The sequence below is a fragment of the Leptonychotes weddellii genome, chromosome 1, assembly GCF_054177405.1.
Source record: "Leptonychotes weddellii isolate Sample4059 chromosome 1, ASM5417740v2, whole genome shotgun sequence".
Lineage (NCBI taxonomy): Eukaryota > Metazoa > Chordata > Mammalia > Carnivora > Phocidae > Leptonychotes > Leptonychotes weddellii.
The window spans coordinates 143,587,689-143,610,638 of record NC_138369.1 but is presented as its reverse complement, the minus strand read 5'-3'; the positions used below and the strand labels follow the sequence as shown (position 1 = coordinate 143,610,638).

At 36.2% G+C, this 22,950-nt stretch overlaps 2 protein-coding genes across 18 annotated transcripts in view; one reads left to right on the top strand and one right to left on the bottom strand.

Moving 5' to 3' along the window:
• Positions 1-5,801, bottom strand: part of CIP2A (cellular inhibitor of PP2A) — a 36,171-nt gene extending 30,370 nt beyond the window's left edge. The window contains exons 1-2 of the mRNA XM_006729725.3: positions 5,475-5,801; positions 1,560-1,707 (exon numbers count right to left, since the gene is read on the bottom strand). Of these exons, the coding sequence (XP_006729788.2) occupies positions 1,560-1,707; positions 5,475-5,576 (250 nt within the window). The 5' untranslated portion in view covers positions 5,577-5,801. The remainder of the gene's footprint in view (positions 1-1,559; positions 1,708-5,474) is intronic.
• Positions 5,752-22,950, top strand: part of DZIP3 (DAZ interacting zinc finger protein 3) — a 97,568-nt gene continuing 80,369 nt past the window's right edge. For 4 of the 17 annotated variants that reach the window (XM_081797397.1, XM_081797365.1, XM_081797392.1 and 1 more), the window contains exons 1-2: positions 5,755-6,055; positions 21,020-21,117. In XM_081797397.1, coding sequence (XP_081653523.1) covers positions 21,086-21,117 — 32 coding nt within the window. In that variant the 5' untranslated portion in view covers positions 5,755-6,055; positions 21,020-21,085. Of the gene's footprint in view, positions 6,056-6,170; positions 6,312-8,973; positions 9,021-15,871; positions 16,414-16,517; positions 16,665-21,019; positions 21,118-22,950 lie in introns of those variants that run through there. The other 13 variants (XM_081797408.1, XM_081797404.1, XM_081797399.1 and 10 more) reach the window with 9 other exon arrangements.

Sequence of the window (22,950 nt, the reverse complement as noted above, 5' to 3'; positions counted from 1 at the left end):
CCTGGTGGTGGGTATTGAGGAGGGCACATTCTGCATGGAGCACTGGGTGTTATGCACAAACAATGAATCATGGAACACTTCATCTAAAACTAATGATGTAATGTATGGGGATTAACATAAGAATAAAAAATAAATAAATAAATGAAAAAAAAAAGAATTAGCATAGCCTTTTTGGAAAGTAATTTAGTAATGACTATCGAATTGAAAAATGACCTGAAAATCTGAGAATTAATTCAACAGAAATACACTAATATTGGAGCAAAAATACATAAAAATGTATTGATTCTGATAACAAAAACTTGAAAAAGAGCATACATGAGTACCCACCATTAGGAGAGTAGCTGAATAAATTATAGTACTCTACAATATGGTACAAGGCAGATATTAAAAAGACACCGATATGGAAAGATAGCTAACATATGTTAAGTGAAAAAAAAAAAATCTGATGTTCTGCAACACCATTTTTTAAAAAACAACCAAAATTATTTGTTAATTGGGCACCTGGGTGACTCAGTTGCTTAAGTGTCTGTCTTGGGCTTATGTCATAGTCTGGGGGTCCTGGGATCAAGCCTGGGAGTTGCATTCCCTGCTCCGAGGGGAGCCTGCTTCTCCCTCTCCCTCTGCACCTCCCTTCCACCATGCGCTCTTTCTCTCAAATAAATAAAATCTTAAAAAAAGTATTTGTTAATTTATTTGATCTAAAATAATTTGTTATAGCATAGAAGAAGATCTAGAAAGACACCTATCAAACCATTAAGAAATATTATCTACCAAAGTAAATGATAAGAAGAGTTGGTGGTGATGAGTAAAGACATTCTATTTTACTCTGTATCTGTGCTTAGACACTAAGCCGCAATGACTATTTAAATTTAGATCAATTAAAATTAAAGATTTAGTTCTTCAGTCTACTATTCACACTACAAATGCTCAATAGTCCTATGTGGCTAATGACTATTATAATGGAAAATACATATAGAACATTTCCATCATCACAGAAAGTTCCACTGGACATGATAGTCTATGTTAATATTCCTGGATCACTGGAATTTTTTTTATAATAAGCATGCATTAATTTTATCATCACACACAGAATTATCTCCCCTCCACTCTCAAGCACACATCAAGAAAAAAAGTACCCATGAAATGAAAATTTAAAAACTAAAGATAGAAAAAAGAGTTCAGTGTAGTCTATCAAAAAAGGATGATTTTTTTATCACTAGCTATGACTTTTCTGAGTGATGTATTTAATACAGGCATTATGTGTATGTATTTTTCTAAATTCAAAAGTAAGCCAGCATTTCCCAAGATGCTTTCTTTTCTGTAGACCCCTGAACCTTTGCTATGCTTCAGATTCTTTGTTCCATAATTTTAAGAAAGGATGCATATAATATTCTTTTTATAAGGGATCCATAATGCAAAAAATTCTGAAAGGTCCTGCAATGATGAAATCTTTTGAATGTGAATCATTCTCCAAAAGATACTATAACTCAATCTGCCCCTACAAAAATATTAAATGCTACATCTTCTAAAAAATGAAAAAGAGAAAGGAAATACATTACCTAGTTGAGACAGCAAGCTGATGATACTTAAGACCAGTGGTGCAGTTATGCTTGGATCTTCAAGTAGCTCCACAAGGCAACTCAAGCATTCACTTGGTAGTATCTGATTTGGTGTAAACAATCGTGTGAGTTTCTGCCCAGAAATTACCTACAAAATAGTAATTAAATTGTGTTAGTTAAGAATTGGCAATTTCCATCCCTTCTCCATTTCAAATAAGAACTCAGTTCTTCCAAAGTGCCACTGCCATGCTTTTTTCCAATTTAGAAAAGTCAAATGCTATTCCTTCTGCTGGGAAGATTACCTATCCCTTCTCTCACTAGCTAATATAATCATTCAGATCCAAGTTTTAATTTGTCTCCTCCTAAAACTTTCACTAACCCTCTTTCACCAACTAGGTTAGTTTGCCTATTAAACTATCCTATAGCACATTATACTTTTATGAGCTGGCAAACTTTGACCACCTAGCAATATTTATCCTCTTTACTACACTGAACATCCTATGAAGGTATAGGGTATAAATCAACACTCTACTGCAATATATTTATTGAATAAATAAGTTCCAGTACATGCACTCCACCTATTTTGGGGGAGGCAATACAAAGTGAAAAGTAGTTAGATCCAAAGGCTTAGCTATGGGATTAAGTATGTGGTTACTCCTTTTGCTCCCTCCAAAGACAGTAGCTGAGCCCAGAAGTTAGAGATCACAAAAATGGAAGTTAAAAAAAAAAAAAAAGCTTTTAAGTAGCCAGGTCATGAATAGACAAATTTTATTTTTGGTTATTCCACTTTTACTCCTTTCTTAAAACTCTATAACCCACGCTTCCCTTTCCATGTGAAAAGGTAAAGCTGAGATTGAAAGCCAAAAACAGTAGTTAGACAGCCAGGTATTTTCTTTTTTTTTTTAAAGATTTTTTATTATTTACTTTAGAGAGAAAGAAAGAGCGAGGAGGGGGAGGGGCAGAGGAAGAGGGAGACAAGCAGACTTCCCGCTGAGTGGGGAGCCCAAAGGGGCGCTTGATCCCAGGACCCTGAGATCATGACCTGAGCAGAAATCAAGAGTCGGATGCTTAACTGACAGAGCCATCCAGGCATCTCGACAGCCAGGTATTTTCAAAAGGCTTTTTGAATGTTATTAAAAGCCTAACTTTTCTATAAAGAAAAGTATCTTTTCTATAAGGATGGAAAAACAATTAGTTACTTTAAAATTGGGTAAAATCTGTTGCAAACACTTCTATTTTAAAAAGATAAGGTCTGAAGAGGCTGTTTTAGCATCCCTATAATCTTTTCTTTCTGTATCTCTCTTTTATTTCCTCGCCCAGATGTCAGTTTTTCTTTTAAAGCTTTGCTGATATCTGGGGTGCTTGGGTGGCACAGTCAGTTAAGCGTCTGACTCTTGGTTTCAACTCAGGTCATGATCTCGGGATCGTGGGATTCATCCCCGTTTTGGGCTCTGCGCTCAGCGTGGAGTCTGCTTGAACCGCTCCCGCTTGTGTTCACTCTCCCTCTCTTTCTCTAAAATAAATCTTAAAAAAAAAAAAAAAAAAAGAGCTTCAGGATATCTGTTCCCAAGGAGCATGTTTTAACATTAAAGTCTAAAAAGACAGAAAAAACAGGTCCAATGGTGAAATTACATACCGATAGTAGTAGTATTTGGGGGTAAGGAATGTTCCGATTGATCTTTTGCCTACTCATGAAGCTACACCTTCGAGATTAAGACATTTTCTGCTTTAAATACAATTTCCCTCAGGATGAGACCTGTATTTCAACAACGTAAATACTCTACCATGTAATAGTTATTTATTACAAGGTAAAATGTAAAAATCGCTTTACAAACTTTCTTCTTTACTTGGATGTTTTCATGCAAATAGAATTTATTTCAGTAATAACTAATATTTTAGTACTTACTTTGGCCTAAGCATTGTTCTATATATGTTAATTCTTTTCATCTTCATAATAACTGTAAGCTAGGCGCTGTTTTGCAGATGAGTAAACTGAGGCACACACCAAGACAGCAGCATAATTGAAATTCATTGTTCCTGAATCCGTGCTCATAACCATTATGTAACATTAGTGCTACAAAAAACCATTAAGAATGAGACCAGCTCAGCTCTGCCAATCATAAACAAATTCAAAGCTCAGGTCCTGCATGGGGCTATAAAGAAAAAATACTGCAGAAGTGCAGCAGAATAGCAAAATGAATCATCTCATTTCACATGGTAACCATTTCTTTGTATCCTCAGATGTAACACCTATTTTGCACAAAGATATTCACCATTAACATCACCCACCAAAATGGTTAAAATTTAAAAATGTGGAAACACCAAGTATCTATGAGAATGAGTGACAGCAAATTTCATGTGTTGCTGATAGGAGGGTAAAAATGGTGTAACCTGTGGAAAACTGCTCGGCAGTTCAGCTGAAACTGAACATCAACCTACCATAAGACCTAACAATCCCACTCCTAAGTATATAAATGAGAGCATATATCCAAAAAAGGTTTGGAAATGTTTATAACAGATTTATTCAAAATTCTACCCAGACCTAGAAACCCAATTGCCCATCAACAGAATGTACATAAGCTGTGGTACATTTATACAGTGGAATTCTACACAGCAATAAAAAAGAATGAAGTACTAGCACATGTGCAACATGAATGAATTTCACAAATTTATAGAACGGAAGAAGCCAGACACAAAAGTACGTATCTTATGAATCCACTTATCTGAACGTTATGAGAAGGGACAATTGAAAAAACCCTTATAGGGGACTCGAAATGTTCTGTATCTGGAACAGGAGGTAGCTAATTGATTGTACACGTATGTTAAGAACTCAAACTCTTCACTTAAGATTAATGCACATTATGTACTGCGTGTACTTTATCTCTCTAAATGGCAGAAGTTTTCAGTAAACCCCTTAAAAGTTCGGGAATGTAGTATCAAGGGGTCAGTCTCTAAGCCTTAAATTTCTTTGAGTCTCCTTCAATTCACTATAACAGGGCTCTCAGATTCAAGGCATATCTGTTTTTTCTCAAAGAGAAGTAATGTTTCAGATTAGTATTCAAAATGCTGTATTCCTACTTCTTAAATAAAACTGCTCATTCTGCGGCTTCTGGAGCCCACTAGCACATTGTTCTAACTGAGAAGCAAAGCCTTAGCATTTAACAGCTAACACCTCAATTATTAGGTTTGTACGGATTTGTTGAAATAATGAATGAAAAAAGAAAATGTACTCAGGAAGGGTGGACACTGAAGTCATAAGGAGAAGCATCAGTGAAGCTGGAGAAAACAAAGGCATATTTAATGCACTCCAGTATCACCAAAGATTGATGTTGCCCTACCATTCACAATCGTCTTCTCTCCGTAGTATGTATTTTGCTAATTTTTGGTAATTTAGCTTTTATATCATAGAGTTAATATAACAAAATATATAAGAAAAGCCGTAAGCAACTGGTTCAGATTGTAAACTGCCTAAGGGACAAGGAATAAAACAATCGTCACTCCCCATCACCTCCACCCCCGAGAATTTCTGTGTATTCTATTCTGTAAGAGTTCTGTTGCGATGGAAAAACCAAAGAAACGAAGGAAAACAGAGCTCCGAACTTTCTCCTCTACTAATCCCCAACACAGCTTAAATTCCCCAACCTATGTCACACCTTCCCGTCTTCTTAGGACTTTGAGTAGTCACTCTTCCCTCTAGCTGCAGTCAGCTGAACGCGGAGGGACTTGGGGCAGAGTAAGAAGATGGGTGGGAATTCAAGGCTGACACTCGCCTTCCTTACTAATACAAAAAGACACCTGAGGGAGCGAGGAGCAGTCCTTCCTTTCCTAGGCTGGGGCAGCTACACCCTGGCCGCACCGTGAACTAAGGATTTCTACAGGGAAGCCCGTCTAGTCCCTCACCCTGGAGCCACTCACCTCCAAGTGCCGCAAAAGCTGGGTGGCATTCGCCTCCGACTTAACGGCTTTATACTGACTGATGGTCAGGAGCAAGGACTTCAAGCAGGCGGTAGAGTCCATTGGCACCCGCCACAACCCCTCCTGGGGGCCACCACCTGCCAGCTCCGGCCTCCAGCTTTCGCCGCGCTTTTTTTGATTTTTCAGCTCCACCCCCTCACTCCCGATGCTTCCGGTTCCGGTAGGGCTCCGGAAGTCTCTAGGCACTCTGGGGAACTGCTCTCAATGAAGAAAGGGGAGGAGTGGGGAGGGGGGTCGAGGAGGTCTGTACTTCCAGAACCCCCTTCCCACTACCCACCGAGTCCTCGCTTAGCTGAAAAGCCGCGAGGTTTCAGCTTCGAGATCGCGTGGAGACGATAAATCTCGCGAGAAATGTGATTGCGCCTCAACTTGCGAAGGGGCGGTTAGGCGGAAGAGGGTCCCTGTTCGTCAGAGGTCTGACTTTATGTTTGCTTCTTCGGCCTTCACCGTGGATGGCCGGCTTTTCTTTTGTGCGTGAACCGCTACTTGAGAAATGGTCGCTTTCCCCTAGTCTAGACACGGTGAGGAGCTCTGAGGAGAATCTTGGGCTCTAGATTTTGAGGCGGCCTGGGAGGGGCCTCTTTTTAAAATCTCTCATATGTCCACCCTTTCTATCCAGGAGTGTTTGTTTTTCAGAGTAAGCCAAGACCATTGGGATTCTGTGGCAAGGTAGTCATGCCCTTAAGGTAGTCGTCAAACTTATTCCAGAAAGCTAGCTCCTGGTGACTTCTGGGCCAGGTATTGCTGCGGAGGGTGTTCTCATTAGCATCAGTTTTTGTAAGTGAAGGTGTCTGTTTTTATCTGGCGTGATCGAATGTTTTCTAAATCTCGGTGTCTCTGAACATGGCACTGTCGTTTGCGGTTTTTGATAAGAGAGAATTATTGTGCATGTGTATATAATGAACTGAGTAGCTGGTTCTGGAGCTTTTTTTGCTTAACGTATGTTAATGATTGAATTAAGCTTTAAAAACCAGTTTGGGGAAAATTGTAAGAGTAGGGTACATGTCCTCTTAATTAAACCATTCGTCATTAATCATGTTTGGTCAATTCAAAGAAAATATTTTTACATCATTGCATTTTTAAAGGCAGGATTTCTTTTTATATTTTTTAATTAAATCTGAAAGCTTACAATCTAGCCAGTTGAGACATACATGTAAAAATAATTGGGTAATGTATCTATGCATTCATTCTGTAAACAATTATTGATTGTAAAACGGGTTAGAAGTCATAAGAGAACAGATGATGAAGTATCCCCTGCGGGGAAGCAACTGTCTAATTAGGGAAATGTACTAAATAGGTAGTACATATGGAATTCATGTAAGTTAGAGGCACCATGCAGTTATTTAAAGAGTGAAGCCAGACTGTGTACTTACAAACTCTAGTTCCATCTTTTACTATGTGACCAGTGTGGCAGATTCTCAGTGCTTCAGTTTCTTCATTAGGTAAAATCCAGCTAACAGTAGTACCTGTTTAATGAGATAAGGTCAATAAATAATTCACTAGATCATTGAGAGCCTACAGTGTACTAGGTACTTGTCATAGGCACTAGAGATTTAGTGAATAAAAAATCCTGTTACGGAAATTACATTCTGGTAGGGGGAAAAAACAGTAAGAAGTGACAGGAGAAAGAGTGAGATGGAGAAAGAAAAATTAGCTGAATTACATTTTGAGAGTAATGGTGATTGGGAAGAAAAGAATTGGGAGGTCAGGAAAGAGAAAGCAGTATTTGAGGAAGTGCTTCAAGCTGTTGAAGGAGAGAGCCATGCTCTCCAGGAGAAAAGGTCCTAAAGTGGGACCATGAAGTTTGTCAGGAACAGCAAGGATGCCACTATGACTGGAGCAGAGAGCAAGAGTGAGAGTAGCAGTAAAAATGAGGTCACGTCAGGTGGTGTAAACCATTATAAAATGAGTTAATCAACTTAAAAAATTTAGAGCAGTTGCCTGGCATAATTAGTTCTCAGCAGGTGTTAGTTACATCTTGGTTCATTGGCAAATGCAATGATAACAGTTAGGTTAGTGTTAGACTTTTCACTAATAATAACAAATGCGTTATCTTCATACTCATTCTGAGCCAAGGGAAAAGGTCCAAGCTGCTAGTTGTAAATGCCATCTTTCTTTAAAATCTTGCGTTTTAACTTAAGCAGTTATATAAAATTTGCATTCTCTTCTGTAAAATATTCACTTTAATATAAAATAATGTCTTTCTCAAAAACCTTAAAAAATTGATGTTGGAGGTTTAGTATGTACCATGGTGGTAGCTGTGAGAAGCCCTCATGTATTTAAGCAGAAATACTCGCATATCCTAATAATGAGGCACACAGAGCCTTATTTTAGGCACCAGAAAGGGGGGGAAGGAGGAGGACGAGATGAAGCTTGGTCCAGATGACTAAAGACCTTATTATTCTTGATCCTGAATTCAGTGGTGATTTCTAGTTTTAAAATGGGGCCTGATCTATTTAGGTTTGTGCTTTATGTTGATTACTTTGGCAGCTGGGTGGGCTAGGATTTTGAGATGGGTAAGGTTAGAAGTAAGGAGAATGTTTAATTTGCTGCTCTCTTTCCAGAGGATTACCAGGGTAATTGAAGTGGAGGTAACGAAGAGGTGACAAATTTGAGGAATATATATGAAGTGAAATAGGCAGGACATAGTGACTATTTCGGGTATGAAGAGGGATTTCAAGTTTCTAGTTTGGGTGATTGAGAAGATACAGATATTGCTGAGGTAGTTAATAGTACTCATGTTGTGGTATGTTCAGTGAAATTTCATATAATTTATCATATAGTCTTGTATTAAGTTTCTTCCAGGGCATTATATAATTTTTGTTAATGTGAGTGGGTTCTCTTTTTCTCCTTTAAAATTTTAATTTGTTATTGCCACTATAATAAAAGCTGATTTTTGATACATCTTTTATCCAGACCCTGACTAAAATCTCTTATTACTTTTAATAGAGTTTTGTTTACTCTCTTAGACTTTCTAGCTGCATATCATCTGCAAATAATTTCATCTCTTCCAGTATTTGTTGTCTTTATTTCATTAATGCATGCCAAAAAAATGGAATAATTATGGTGATACTGAACATCTTTGTCTTATTACTTAATTGAATGGGAATGACCAGTATTTTAACACTTAGTATAATTTGTGCTATTGGCTTGTAATAAACAGTCTTTCAAATGTTTAGGAGATTGCCCTTTATACCTGTTTTATTTAAAGATTTTCCAAAATGTCTACTTAAAAAAATGATCAAATATTTGTTTATAGATCTCATTTTCCACTTTAACATGATAATGCAATGTATTTTGCTTTTTTGTTCTTGGGATAATAGTAGCTAACACTGAGCATTTGTTATATGTCAAGCACTATTCTAAGAATTTTATTCTTACTAATTAATCTTCATAACAAGTTCATGCATTAGGTACTATTACGATCTCCATTTTACAGGTGAAAAAACTAAGGAGAGGTGAAATAATTTGCCCAAGGTCATACAGGTAATAGTAATAAACCTTGTATTTGCTGTGCTACAAATATTTTATTTAGGATTTTATATTTGAAATTTTTTCATTAATTTTTTTTAGTTCTCTCTTTTGGAATTTGGGTTATATGTTACTTTTGAAAAATGAGTCAGAAGTTTTTCTACTTTCTATACTATAGAATGAGAATCACATTGGAATCTGATCCATGTAGATTGAATACAACTGGCCTATAAAATCAAGCTTGATACCTTATTTAATGGTAGATCTTTAGAAAATATTTGAATTTGTAAAATGGTTATAGATCTGATTACTTTTTTCTACCTTTTCTTGAGTTAAGTTTGGAAATAGAAATTTTTTTTAACGCAACTATTTCTTTAGATTTACAGATTTTTTGATATAAAGTTCCATCAGTATTCTAGTAATTCTCTTAATCTCTTCATTGTAGTTTTAAATTAACTTTTTCATTCTAATGTTACCTGTCTTTTTTCTTATTTGGGCTTTCTAGGGGTTTGTCTGTTGTATTCAGCTTTTCAAGAACTAACTCTGATTTTATTCTTGTTTTTCTTTTTTCAGAATCACTAATTTTACTTTCATGGTTTATTCCATTCATAGGGGTTTGTCTATTTTATTCAACTTTTTAAGAACCAACTTTGTTTTATTTTTTTCTTTTTTTTAGAATCATTAATTTTACTTTTATGTTTATTCCATCCATATACAAATTTTTCCTTTATTCTTATAGTTTTTAAAAGTTACAGGTTAGCATATTTACATACTATATATATTTTCATAAAGAACATTTATTTATGCCCACATATTTTAAGAAGACAGTAGCTAAGATGAGCATCTGTATTTCACTTAAAAAAAAATTAGTTTAACCAACTAGATAGTTTTTTTAAAATACTAATATTCCTTCATATTCAAAGAGCTAGGTTCTGTTAGACAAACCAGAATAAGTGCTGTTGAGAAAAATAGATTAGCTTTTTAGGAACACATGATATTTTTTAGGGCAAAATATCAATATCTTCAAGTTTGGCCTAAAATCCCTTTTCTCCATAAATTTTTATTGCTGTCCTTTATATTTGCATAGATATTTTTCTTAATTTGTAGTTCCAGAAACACATTGAAGGGAGTTTTAAAAAACTTGCTTAGGATCTTACAGCTCAGTATTAGGGCTCCCTATCTCCTTTATTTCTTCCGGAAGAACTTAATATATCTTCAGTACTGTAGAGTAAAATGGATATTTGTAATGTCTCATGACCAGAGCTGAAGTCCTGTTAGATAAATCAGCCTGAATGAAGATACAAATTTTTGACAGAAGTGCAGAGTTTCTAGAATACTAAATGTTATAGTATGAGAATTATACCAAAAGTGTGAACACAGGGCTGATTGTTCATTCACCCACCATACATTTAATGAGTGCTTGAGTGGTTAAGTACATTTCTGAGTTCTGGGGTTATGGCAGTGAATCAAATAGACAAAAAATTTCTACCCAACTAGACCTTTTATTTTAATGCGACATATAGACAACAAATAAGACCTGTAAGTAAAATGTATGAATGTAGCAGTAAGTGCTGTGGAGGAAAAGAAAAGAGGGATAGGAGGTATCAGAGTCAGGATGGAGTGTTGGAATTTTGATTAGTAGGACATACTGTTCAGTATTTGCTGTGTAGCAAATCACCTCAGACAGTGGTTAAAACCATAAGCACTTATTTCTGGGTTGACTGCAGTTAATCTGATCTAGACCTGATTTGGCTGAGTGGCTCTGCTTCAGCCATTTTGTGGGTAGAGGGCAATATCTAGAGCTCAGTTTCAGTTATGTTGCAGTGTCTACTAGACATCCAGGAGATGCTGAGTGGGCTGTCGAATAATAATATTTGTAGTTAACGGAGAGGTTAAGACTGAAGATAAAAATTTAAAGCCTTGAGCCTAAATGATAAAGGGTGAGTATGGATAGAAAAGACTGAAACGTAGGGTACTTAAATATTTAGAGGAACAAACAAAGAACACGGAGAAGTAGTTGCCAGAGGACAGAGGCCCTGTCTTTATTCCATGGTTATCTGTAGGGATCGGTATTATGGTAGTATGTGGGCTGCTTTTGACCTCTGAAGGAGAACTCTAGGTTGGCAGACTCCTTCAGAGGACTTGCAGTGTGCAGAAGGATTCTCATTCTCTAAATCAGTAGTGAGTGCTTGAAGTGTGCCAGGTGTTGTTGTAGGCACTGGGGATATAACAGAAGGATTAAAAAAAAAATCCCTGACTTTGGGGGGCTTCTATTCAGTGGGGACATGAGGTCAAATGTAGAGTAGGAGACTGTAGGAATAAACAGGTAGAACAAAAGTTCCATTGGCCCAGATTCTCAAGATTCAAGGCAAAGAAATCTAGTGGTAGAAAATTGGCAGAGGTCTAGGCATAGGGTCATTTAAATACCTTGTCTTTACTATGGTTAAGATGATTCAAATATTAATATTAAATCAGTTTTTCCCTTTACACAGAGCCAGAAAACAAAGTCTATAGAATTTCCACTCTCATTTTTCAGAAATGTTACCTTCAACACAAAGGCAAAGAACCTATTAAGTAAGCTAAAATTATTCTCTTTTCAATTATTCTTCCTGTTTCTTTTCCCAAACAAGTATTAAAATTCATCTAAATCTGTAAATGATTTGCCAAACCATAAAATTAACTTTTTCACTTTTCGAACAATCCCTGATTTTTTTTATACATTTTACAGAATTCAACTTTAGTCTTAAGTACATGGTTTGGATAATTTGGATAAGTGTTTTTTTTACCCCATTTTCACATCTAATTTCCTATCCTAGTATCAGAAGTTTGCCTTTGAAAAAAAAAAAGTATTATCCATTGTTTCTGAATCCAATTTTGTAAATAAAGATAAATGACATAGTTTTATTTTAAATTAAGGTACAGTAATCATTTTTAATTATAACTAGTATTTATTGAAGACCTACTTTGAACAAAGCAAAGTCCTTTGCATATGTCATTTTTAAATTTCTGGTCTTTCAGAAAATATTATTAAGTTCATGGAAGGGGTAGATATCTGTTTTTGAATTAAAATATGAAGCCATTTTTTAAGAAAGTGGTGTCCAAAGTGGAATATGCATACCTTGGGGTATGTGAAACTGTCAGAGTGTGGGAACAAATATTGAAATTTTTTACTTTTTTAAATCTAATTCTTTTTTTATTATAGTAATACGTGCATATAATCCATAAATGAACTGCTATTCATGTATTTTCAGTGTATTCTCAGATTTATTGCTTTAGATACATGTGATCAAAAAAATTTGGAGACTTTTCCAAAATCATTAAGCTTAACAGAGCATTTAGACATGTATTAATTATTGTTCATTTCAGTGCCACGTGTAGTACCTGGCATTTTTCTGAATTGTTTTGTTGAACAAATGGATTCTCTTAGCAAAAACTGACGATATAGTGTATTATGAAATATTAAGATGTCTTGATTAATTATCTTTGCAGTATCATTTACTAACCAGTAAGACCATGTAAATAGTTTTGTTTCTGAGTGTTTGTCTTTATGCACATTATTTAGTTCAGCTCATAATTGAACACCACACTTATATAAAGTTAAATATTGCACTTAATGGGACATAGTGGAAAGAACATGGAATTTGCAGTTGGTGAAACTTGGGCCTTAGTTTCTGCTTTTATTAATTTATTAGCAATACGAACTCTCTAACCCTCAGTTTCTTTTTAAAATGGATTACGGTAATGTGAGTTGTGTGAAGATCAGATGTGTAGTCACTATACACATAGGAGCTGATGAAAATTAATCTTATTTTTGATGAAATCAAAGTTAATACACCCAATTAATTTTATGACCGAAAACTCTTCATAACCAAAAGCTTGACCTACCTTCTCAACTAAATCTTTCTTACAAACATACTTTTTTATGAGATAATGAGGGGCCATCAGTGTTCTTACATTGGTGGATCAGTTTGGATTTGAGTATCGTAGGCTTTGTCATTGGTGGTGTGAGTCAAGTGCGTATTGTGTCCTCCTCTTCCCTGCTTGATTATCATCTCTACCTGTGTCATGTCTCAACATTCTGTCTTGTTTCTTTTTTTCATTATTGGCTAACGACAGTAATAGCAACATTACTGAAAATATTTCACTTTGGAAAATTTGCTTAGTGGTAAATGTGCTCCTTCCAAGGATTTCTAGCTACATTTCTGAACAGCATGATTTTGGCATTGCTACCTGTAAATAAACTGAAACTGATGGGTATTTTAATATCTGGATTTTTTTTTTCCAGGTAAATCCTAACCTATGTGTATTCATTGTAGGTACATTCCAGATATTAAAAACAAATTAATATATATTCTATAGGTTTGTTGTGTAAGTCCAGAAGTAACTGACTGGGTAGATCTGAAGACAATTAAAAACCTACTTCTGATAAGAAGCTAATTTTGACAAGGGTGTTTCCGATTTTGGCAGATTTATAAGGAGGGATATTGGGTATACATTGCAGGGTTCTTGCTTTCTGATATAAGCTGCCAGACAGTGTTAATGATTTTTGCAAAATGGCAAGAGCTGAGATAGACCGTGAATGCTCTGATCTCTTGGGGCAGGAAAGATCTTCAGTTTCTGATAACTTTTACAAAGATTTTCCAACCATCATCCATCAGTCCTGAAGTTTGCCTAAGCAAACTTTTTTCTTTGGGGTAAAATAATATTTTGGCTACCCTTGTCTAGGTATGTTCATTTTGGGGCCTTGCCAAGAAGTTGAACAAATACAAAAATGGAAGAAATTAGTGGAAAATTAGAAAACCAAATAATCAGTATACTTTGTTCACTCTTAACACAGCTAGTAACATAATAATGGTATAACCTATCTTGAGTCTAACCTCATGGTCCTAGCCATTCTTGTCTACCTGGAGCTCACACTTGGGAAATAAAGACTTTTGGAGTGTTAGAGCCACAGAGCACCTACTTTACTACTTTAAAAGTCACCAGGAATGGCTGTTGCTGCTTACCTAGCAGACATATAATCAGATCAATAATAGATAAAATTTTGATTTTTAAGGAACTCCCATCCCAAATGTCTTAGCTTATTCCTACAAACTGCCCTTTTCATATTTTTTTAAGCCTTGAAGTAGTTACTACTCATACAGATCAAAACATCTCACATCTCAACTTCAAGGAATTTTTGGAATTCTTTTGATAAAATCTAGCAGAATTGTTAAGTATTATCAGAGTCTACTTTGTTAATAGACCCACGAACTTCTATTAAGTATACTTAATTCAGTGCTGGTATGGTAAATCTAGCTTTTGAAAATAGCTATCAAAATTTTACCAAGTTGCATGTTCAAGGTTGTTTATTGCAGCATTGTTAGTAATAGCAAAAGAAAAAAAGGGGAAACTAAAGAGGAAGTGTTTATCAATAGTCTGGTAAAATGATGTATTTATACAATGGTATATCATACACTTTAAGAAATAGAGATATATATGTGCTGATGTGAAAAACGCAAGGTGCCGAACGTGCGTACTAGCTGCCATTTGTGCCATGTGGAATATATTTGAAAAATGGTTTTTTGTCCCAGTTCTTAAGCTAATTATTATCATTCCTTTCCATAATAGCAATTCTCCATCGAGGTAGAGAATTGGAAGACAAGTGAACTGATTTTGCTACAAATTTAAACAAAATTTGATGATAATAATGATGGGCGTAATGATAGTAACACTTATATAGTGCTTACTATGTGCTAGGTGCTGTTCTGTTTCATGTTTTAAACATTTAATCTTGATAACCTGTGAAGCCGGGACCATCTTTATCCCTGTTTTTCCGATGGGGAAACTGAAGCACAGATGTTAAATAGTTTCAAACAAGGTTGCGCAGCTAATGTGTGTCAAAGCAGTTCTGTATACCCTTGCAGACTGATTTCAGTGTTTCTGTGCTCTTAACTACCAATGCTATGCAGTCTCTCAACTTTTGACATTGATGAAATCCAAATAAGATATTTTATGTCATTTCTTTCTTGTAGACAAATGATTTGCTTGTATTTGTACATGCTACATAAATCCAGGATAGTCTTACTGTTCTTCCTCAGAACAATCTGTTAGGAGTTTAATTAACCTTTTCACTTTTAATCAGGTGGTTCTCAACTGGGGCGTTTTGTCCCCCAGGGGACATTTTGCAGTGTTTGGAGACATTTTTGCTTTTTGCTTTGGAGCTGACAGGTGGGATAGGGTTGCTACTGGCATCTATTAGGTAGAAAGCAGAGGTGCTCCCAAACATCCTAAAAATGCATAGTACATCTTCCCATAACAAAAAGTCATCCAGCCTAAAATGTAAATAGTACCAAGATTGAGGAACCCTGATTTAATGGGCATAAGAGAAGTTCTCATAACTGAATTTCTGTCCTGAAAAATACAAAGTATATTATTTTGTTTTCAAGCTAACAGCATTGAGAAAAGTGAGTTTTATTTTTACCGTTTTTGCACACTTGATACTCCCTTTTTCCACCTGGCATTGTGTAATCTGTAAGGGCCAGAACTGACAAAGGTAGCAAATTCCTGGGACATCTACCTACACATTGAAATATGAACTTATTGGCCAATTAGAGCCTCTAACTTGGTCAGGTGACTTAAGATGAGCGCTTGAGTGGATTTAAAAAACAATGTATTGGTATACTGATTGGGGAGGTGACAAGAGTGCTACAAGGTAAACATTTGAATGAATGATTAATTATAAACAAAAGCTGTGTCCGCTCTGATGTGAATAAGCACAACTTTAAAAATGGGAAATTCCTTTGCGATAAAAAAAACGTTTGCTATAATTTCAGTAGATAAGAGGGAAAGTGGGAGCTAGGAGCTCAGAGGGAGCAGTAAGAAAGGCATCTTAACTGTTGTGAAGATACAGATGGCAGTACCTTATTTTTCAACCAGTAAAATAGCCATTTTGCTTGGTGGACAAAGGTGTGCTGTAAATTGACACTGAACTTTAACTTGCCCTCTGATCAACCAGCCAGCACCTGAATAGGTTCCTGTGGTAGAGCAGTCCCTTAGTTCCAGGAAGGCAGAGTAAGTTTTTAGTTTCCTGCTGACAGGGAAAGTCGACTGAAATGAATACACTAGGGGAAACCAGATGCATCCTTTCTCCCATGTTAACCCTGATTTTAAAGATTTCCTTCAGCCTCTTCTAGAATGGTAGGAACCTCTGGATTATTTTAGAAGCACAGTGTTAACGTTTCAGGCTGGTACTTCCTTTCCGTTGCTAGGCACTGACGCCGTCCTTCCCCACAGAGGCTGTAAAGCGCTGCGTCCGCCGCTGCTGCTTGCAGTGGGGTGTGCCACACATGGTCGGCTTTGCTCCTGGGGGATGATGGGGTTGATGATACTCCCCTGGCAAGCCTTTCACCGCAGAGATTCAGCTCAGGTTGTATTTCTAAGCAGACTGAGAAAAGCCATTAGCTTTTCTTAACTTTTAATTCAGGATCCAAATATCTTTTTTTTTTAAGATTTTATTCATTTATTTGACAGAGAACACAAGCAGGGGGAGCAGCAGGCAGAGGGAGAGGGAGAAGCGGGCTCCCCGCAGAGCAGGGAGCCCAACGCAGGGCTCCATCCCAGGATTCTGGGACCACGACCGGAGCCCAGGGCAGACGCTTAACCGACTGAGCCACCCAGGTGCCGCAGGATCCTTCTGATTGATTAATTAATATTACGCCCTTTTCTTTTTCAAGCTGACCCCTGAATAGCTTAGCAGAGGCCTTCCATCTTCTCTACTTTGTTGCCAGAGAATTTTCCTCCCTTTTCAGCCTCGCTGTGATCTGTGCAAACAACTGGCTGAAGGAGAGCTTGGCGGGGGGGTGTTAATTTGTGTCTGGGTTTTAAATTCTGGAAATGAGGGGATTGCTTTTTCTAGAAAAGGCATGTGTTTGTATGTTCTGTCTGTGAGATAATGCCTAACTTTTTATTAAAAGAAGCTGAGAGGTTATAGAAAACAAAAGTTTGATCACAATCCTAGAATTCTCAAAGCCATGTCCTTTTCCATACAGCTTTATTGAAGAGATGAAGTAGATCTGATTTAGTGGGAAAGAATAATGTCACTCTGCTTCGTTATCAGGATTAATAATTAGGTTGTATCTTTCACTGGTATTGAACAGAGAAGGCAAATTTAAATAAGTATATGATTCTGCTTATTGAGTTTTTAAAAATAAGAGTAAAACTGTAAAATAATTTACCTCGGAGAACCGGAGTCTGCGAGTTATACTGACAGCAAGACATATTTTGTTAGGGATGGGCAAGAAACTAAAAGGTGTTAAAAAGCTCTCTTTTAAATGAGGAAATATATTTTTAAAATTTTTTTTAATTGTAGTTGATGTACAATGTTACATTAGTTTCAGGTGTACAACATAGTGATTCATCATCTCTATAGGTTATGCTATGCTCATCACAAGTGTAGCTACCATCTGTCACCATACATTATTATAGTATGGTTGACTATATTCCTATATTGTGCCTTTTAGTCCTGTGACTTACTCATTCTGTAACTGGAAGCATGTATCTTCTACTCCTCTTCATCCATTTTGCCCATGCCCCAACCCCTTTCGCTCTGGCAACCATCAGTTCTCTGTATTTATAGGTCAGATTCTGCTTTATGTTTGTTTCTTCATTTGTTTTGTTTTTAGGTATTTGTCTTTCTCAGTCTGACTTACTTCCTTTAGCATAATACCCTCTAGATCCACATATGTGGTTACAAATGGCAGGATCTCATCTTTTTTTTTTTACTGAGTAATATTTCATTGTATTATGTGTACGTATATATACTACATCTTTTTAAGATTTTATTTATTTGAGAGAGAGAGAGCACGAGCAGGGGGAGGGGCAGAGGGGTAAGCAGACTCCCCACTGAGCAGGGAGCCTAAGGTGGGACTCGATCCGGGACTCTGGGATCATGACCTGAGCAGAAGGCAGATGCTTAACTGACTGAGCCACCCGGGTGCCCTATATACCACATGTTCTTTATATATTCATCTGTTGACAGACACTTGGGTTGTTTCCATATCTTGGTTATTGTAAATAATGCTGTAATAAATAGGGATGCTTATATCTTTTCAAATTACTGTTTTTATATTCTTTGGGTGCTTAATAGAATTATTGGATCATATGGTGTTTCTGTTTTTAATTTTTTGAGGAACCTCTATACTTTTTTTTCCCACAGTGGCTGTACCAATTTCTGTTCCCACCAACAGTGTATGAGGGTTCCTTTTTCTCCACATCCTCGCCAACACTTGTTAGTAAATGAAGAAATTTAGATAGGAGTCTGTGTGTGTTTGTGTGTGTGTGTGTGTAAATGTTTATGTTTTAAGAAGTATCCATTGAATTGTTGGAGAATTACCCTTGTCTCTCAAGACTTATCTGTGTAATTTAGAGCTGGTGTGAGTCAAATATAGAATATAGGTACAGGCAGTATCATAATTAGGAATACTAGTTTTGGACTTCTTTTAGCCAGGTACTTGCCCCCTTCCCTGTTAAGCTCTCTAATGACAGGATACTCAGACCTCGGGGCTTATGAGGGTTCAGGTCCTGCCGATAATTCTGTGTGTTCAGTTGGCTTTTTCTGGCATTTAGGGAGAGTCAATATCAGGTAAAATAGTGTTTCTTTGAGTAAATGCAATCTGAATTCTTAATAGATGACTTGGAAGTGATCTTGTGGAACATGTTTTCTTGATTTGGGAATTACCTATGCTGAATTGCATTTTAATAATGGGCCTCCAAGGGTGCCTGGGTGGCTCAGTCGGTTGAGCGACTGCCTTCGGCTCAGGTCATGATCCTGGAGTCCCGGGATCGAGTCCCGCATCGGGCTCCCTGCTCGGCGGGGAGTCTGCTTCTCCCTCTGACCCTTTCATGCTCTATCTCATTCTCTCTCTCAAATAAATAAATAAAATCTTTAAAAAAAAAAAAATAATGGGCCTCCAAAAGCTCTACTGATCTAACTTATGGCTGTATATTACATATGCTATTAGAGAAACGGGCTACCCAGTTACTAGGATAAATAAGTGGTTCAGAGGCAAGAAATGAGAAATTTTATCTAGTCTTAGGCTTGGAAGCAAAGCACCCTACGTCTGTTTTCTTTGTGCTATTGCTATCACTTTCTTTTCTTTTTCCTCACCATTTCTTTCTTTGTCCCAAAGCACTGAACAGTAGTTTTACACGTTTGCTCTAATACTTCCTGGACGTTCATACAAAGGGATTAGAAGGGGAAATCAGCCTAGCAGAGAACAATGGAGTCTGTAGGCTTGAACTCTGAAAAAATACAGAACAAATGTGACTAATTTTACTTTATTTTTTTGAAATCTAAATATTTGTAAACTTCATGTGTAGAAGCAAATGAGAAGAGTTGTATCCTTAGCTCATTGAAATTACACTGTGTTTATACCTTCTTTTAAGTAACATATTCTTTCATTAAGATGTTTGTAAACTTATGTGTAGAAGCATATGGAAATAGTCCTGTGTTCAGCTTATTGAAACTACACTGTTTAACCTTCTTTCAAAAAAAATCTTTCATTAAGATAACAAGGATATACAAAGTTATGTGTAGAAGCATATGGGAGAAGCCATATGCTTAACTCATTAAAACTACATTGTATATATACCTTCTTTCAAGTATATCTTTCATTAAGATATGTGTTTCTTTTTTGTTGTTTTTATTTTAATTCCAGTTAGTTAACATACAGTGTTAGATCAGTTTCGGGTGTACAATACAGTGATTCAAAAATTCCGTACATCGCCCGGTGCTCATCACCACAAATGTACTTCTTAATCTCCATCACTTATTTAACCCATCCTCCAACCCCACCCCCCTTCTGGTAACCATCAATTTGTTCTCTGTAACTGAGAGTCTGTTTTTTGGTTTGTCTTTTTTTTTCCTTCACTCATTTGTTTCTTAAATTCCACATATGAGTGAAATCATACGGTATTTGCTTTTCTCTATTTCTCTTAGCATTATATCTCTAGCTCCATCCATGTCATTGCAAATGGCAATATTTCATTCTCTTTTATGGCTGAATAATATTCCATTATATATATGCCACATCTTCTTTATCTATTCATCTATGGATGGGCACTTGGGCTGCTTCCATAATTTGGCTATTGTGTATTGTTGTAGCTATAAACATCAGGGTGTAAATGTGACTAATTTTAGAAGAGTTGTTCTTGGGATAGTTAAGTAGAGAGCTATATAAATAAAGACATATACTAATGGACACTGTATTCTTTTTGTTTTCATTTGTGTTGCTGCAGGTTTTTTTTTTCTTTGAGGAAACATACACAGCATTCATTGATATTTGAACCAGAGAGTATATATCCCACCTTTCCTATTTTATGAAGATACAGAATCCTATCTGTTGGGGGAAAGTGGCTAAATGTTGCCTTTAGACCAAAAGAAAACAAAACAATTAGTGTTATTGAAGATTGTGTTAAACAGGAACTCATACTCTGTGGAAAATAAATTAGTATGAAGCTTTTGGGAAGCCATTTAGCAATATGCACGGAGACTTAAAATATTGGTGTCTTTTGACTGAGAAATTCTACTTCAGAGAATTTCTTGTAAATGAATAATCATAAATATAGAAAAGCCTTATGGATACTGGAGTTTATCACAAAACTAATTATAATGGAAAAATAGGAAACAATCTAAATGTCCATCTATAAGATGATGGTCAACCAATTGTTGTGTAGCCAGTGAGAATACATAGTAGGAGTATAACATCACATACAAAATGCTTTTGATACAGTGTTCAGTGGTGAAAACTGTAGTTTAGAACATTGTTTACTCAGTATGATTATAAGTTTGTAAAATATGCTTGGACAAATGAAAGTGTAGGCAGTGACTTATCTTTGGATGGTGAAACTATATAATTTTCATTTTCTTTTATAGCTATTTCAAAATTATCTTCAATGATCATGTATATTTTTATAGTGAGGAAAAAGAAAGTAATCCTTCTACCTTCCCACTAAAAATATTACTCTTCTTACAGCTTTAAACATCAGTAATAAAAGTGCAAGCATTGGAATAAGACTTTCGCAAAACAACATTGTGGAGCATGGATTCTCTATCAGAAGAATTTTTTACAAGGTAAGGGATAGGTTGGACAAAAATCAACCACATTTGTTGCATCTTGAAGACACAATATTTGTCCTTTCCACATAACTTTGGGAAGCTAGTGTGATTGAGATGCCCTTATGCTTGGAGATAATTTAGCAACTTTGATTAGTGGGTGAAATGTAATTACAGAAAATTTCTCTTAAGGACCACACTCTGGCTAAAGAGTTAAGTGAAAAATGTGCTACAGCTTGCTACATGTGGGCATTCTCACCAGAGTAGATTAATGTGATCTGTTAATTTATTTTATAAGCATTTACTGTAATGTTTATAATGTAAAGTACCTCCTTGGGACTTAGTAAAGGCAGACAAAATTTTGGGTACTTAGAATTATAATGTAGTAGGAAGATATATAAAAAGTTATATTTTTAGGCAAAATGCATGGCTCAAGTAGAAAGGAACAATAATGATTGACTGGGGTTGAGTGGGTTTCCACGAGATGACACTCAAACTGAACATTAAAGGGTAAGCATTTTGATGTACGTAGAAATGGAAGGAAACAGCAAGAAAAAGTACTTAAGATAAATGATTGGGAGGATTTCAACTGTCTTCTAAGTTTAGCTTTATTTTGGGCAGAACCAATGACCTTTTAAAAAGAGAAAGGAAATTTTACACTGTATTTTGGAAAGACTACTTATTGATGGTGAGAAGGAAGAGACAACAAAATATAACACTAGTAATAGTTCAGGAAGAAGCTGATGAAGGCTTGCAATGGTAGGAATAGAAAACAGAAGGGATTTATAGAACTAGAATCAACAGAATTCTGTGACTGCTTAAATATGAGGAAAGGGGCAAAAGAGAAAAAGAGATGACTCAAAGGTTTCTAATGACCAAGAGGAGATATGTACCATTAACTAATATGGGGCTCAGAAATGGAGACAGGTTTAATGTGTGCATGAGAAAGAGAGGACAGATGATGAATCAGTTTTGGACATGAGGAAATTGAGGTGTTGGTAATATATCTTAAGTTGTGGAAGTTGTTGAGTAGATGGTTAGAAATTTGTAGTAGTAGTGTCAAAAAGCAAGGCCGGAGGTATAGATTCAGGGGTTATTTGGTTGGGTGCTGTTAGAATTCATGAAAGTTGGCTTATTTTTTTATTCATTCATCCAACAAATATTTGAGTGCCTACTTTATGTCCAATATTGGGATAGAGACTTGGAGGTTAAGTAGTGAATAAGAAGGGCCTGATCCCCATCTGAGAGGGTTTGTTTATACATGGACATAAATGAAATTGACTTAAGTAGAAAATGTAGTAAGAAAAAGAGAGGGATAAAAATGGAACATTAGTGGGGTGCCTGGGTGGCCCAGTCAGTTAAGTGTCTGACTCTTGGTTTCGGCTCATTGGTTGTGGGATTGAGCCCTGTGTCGGGCTTCACGCTTGGCGGGGAGTCTGCTTGAGATTCTTTCCTTCTGCCTCCTCCCCTGCCTCTCTCTCTCTCAAATGGATAAATAAACCTTTTAAAAAAAAATGGAACATTAGTATATATGCTATGTATATTTCAGGATATATCGTTATAGCAGAACTTCAGCTCCTAATAGCAGAACAGAGCATATAGGTGGTAAAAGTAGCAAAATAGCAAAAGAAAAATACTAGTCTTGTGTCTAGTTCTAGCTTTGCTACTTTCTAGGTGTATAACTTAAAAACAAGTTATATAACCTCTCTGGACATCAATTATCTTAATGTATAAAGTGACTGCCGTAGATGACTGTGGATGTACCTACTATTCTAATATACCAGGAGCATGGTTTGATACTGTTAATCTACCTAGTTTGTATTAAATATTATTATTATTTTTTTTTTTTTT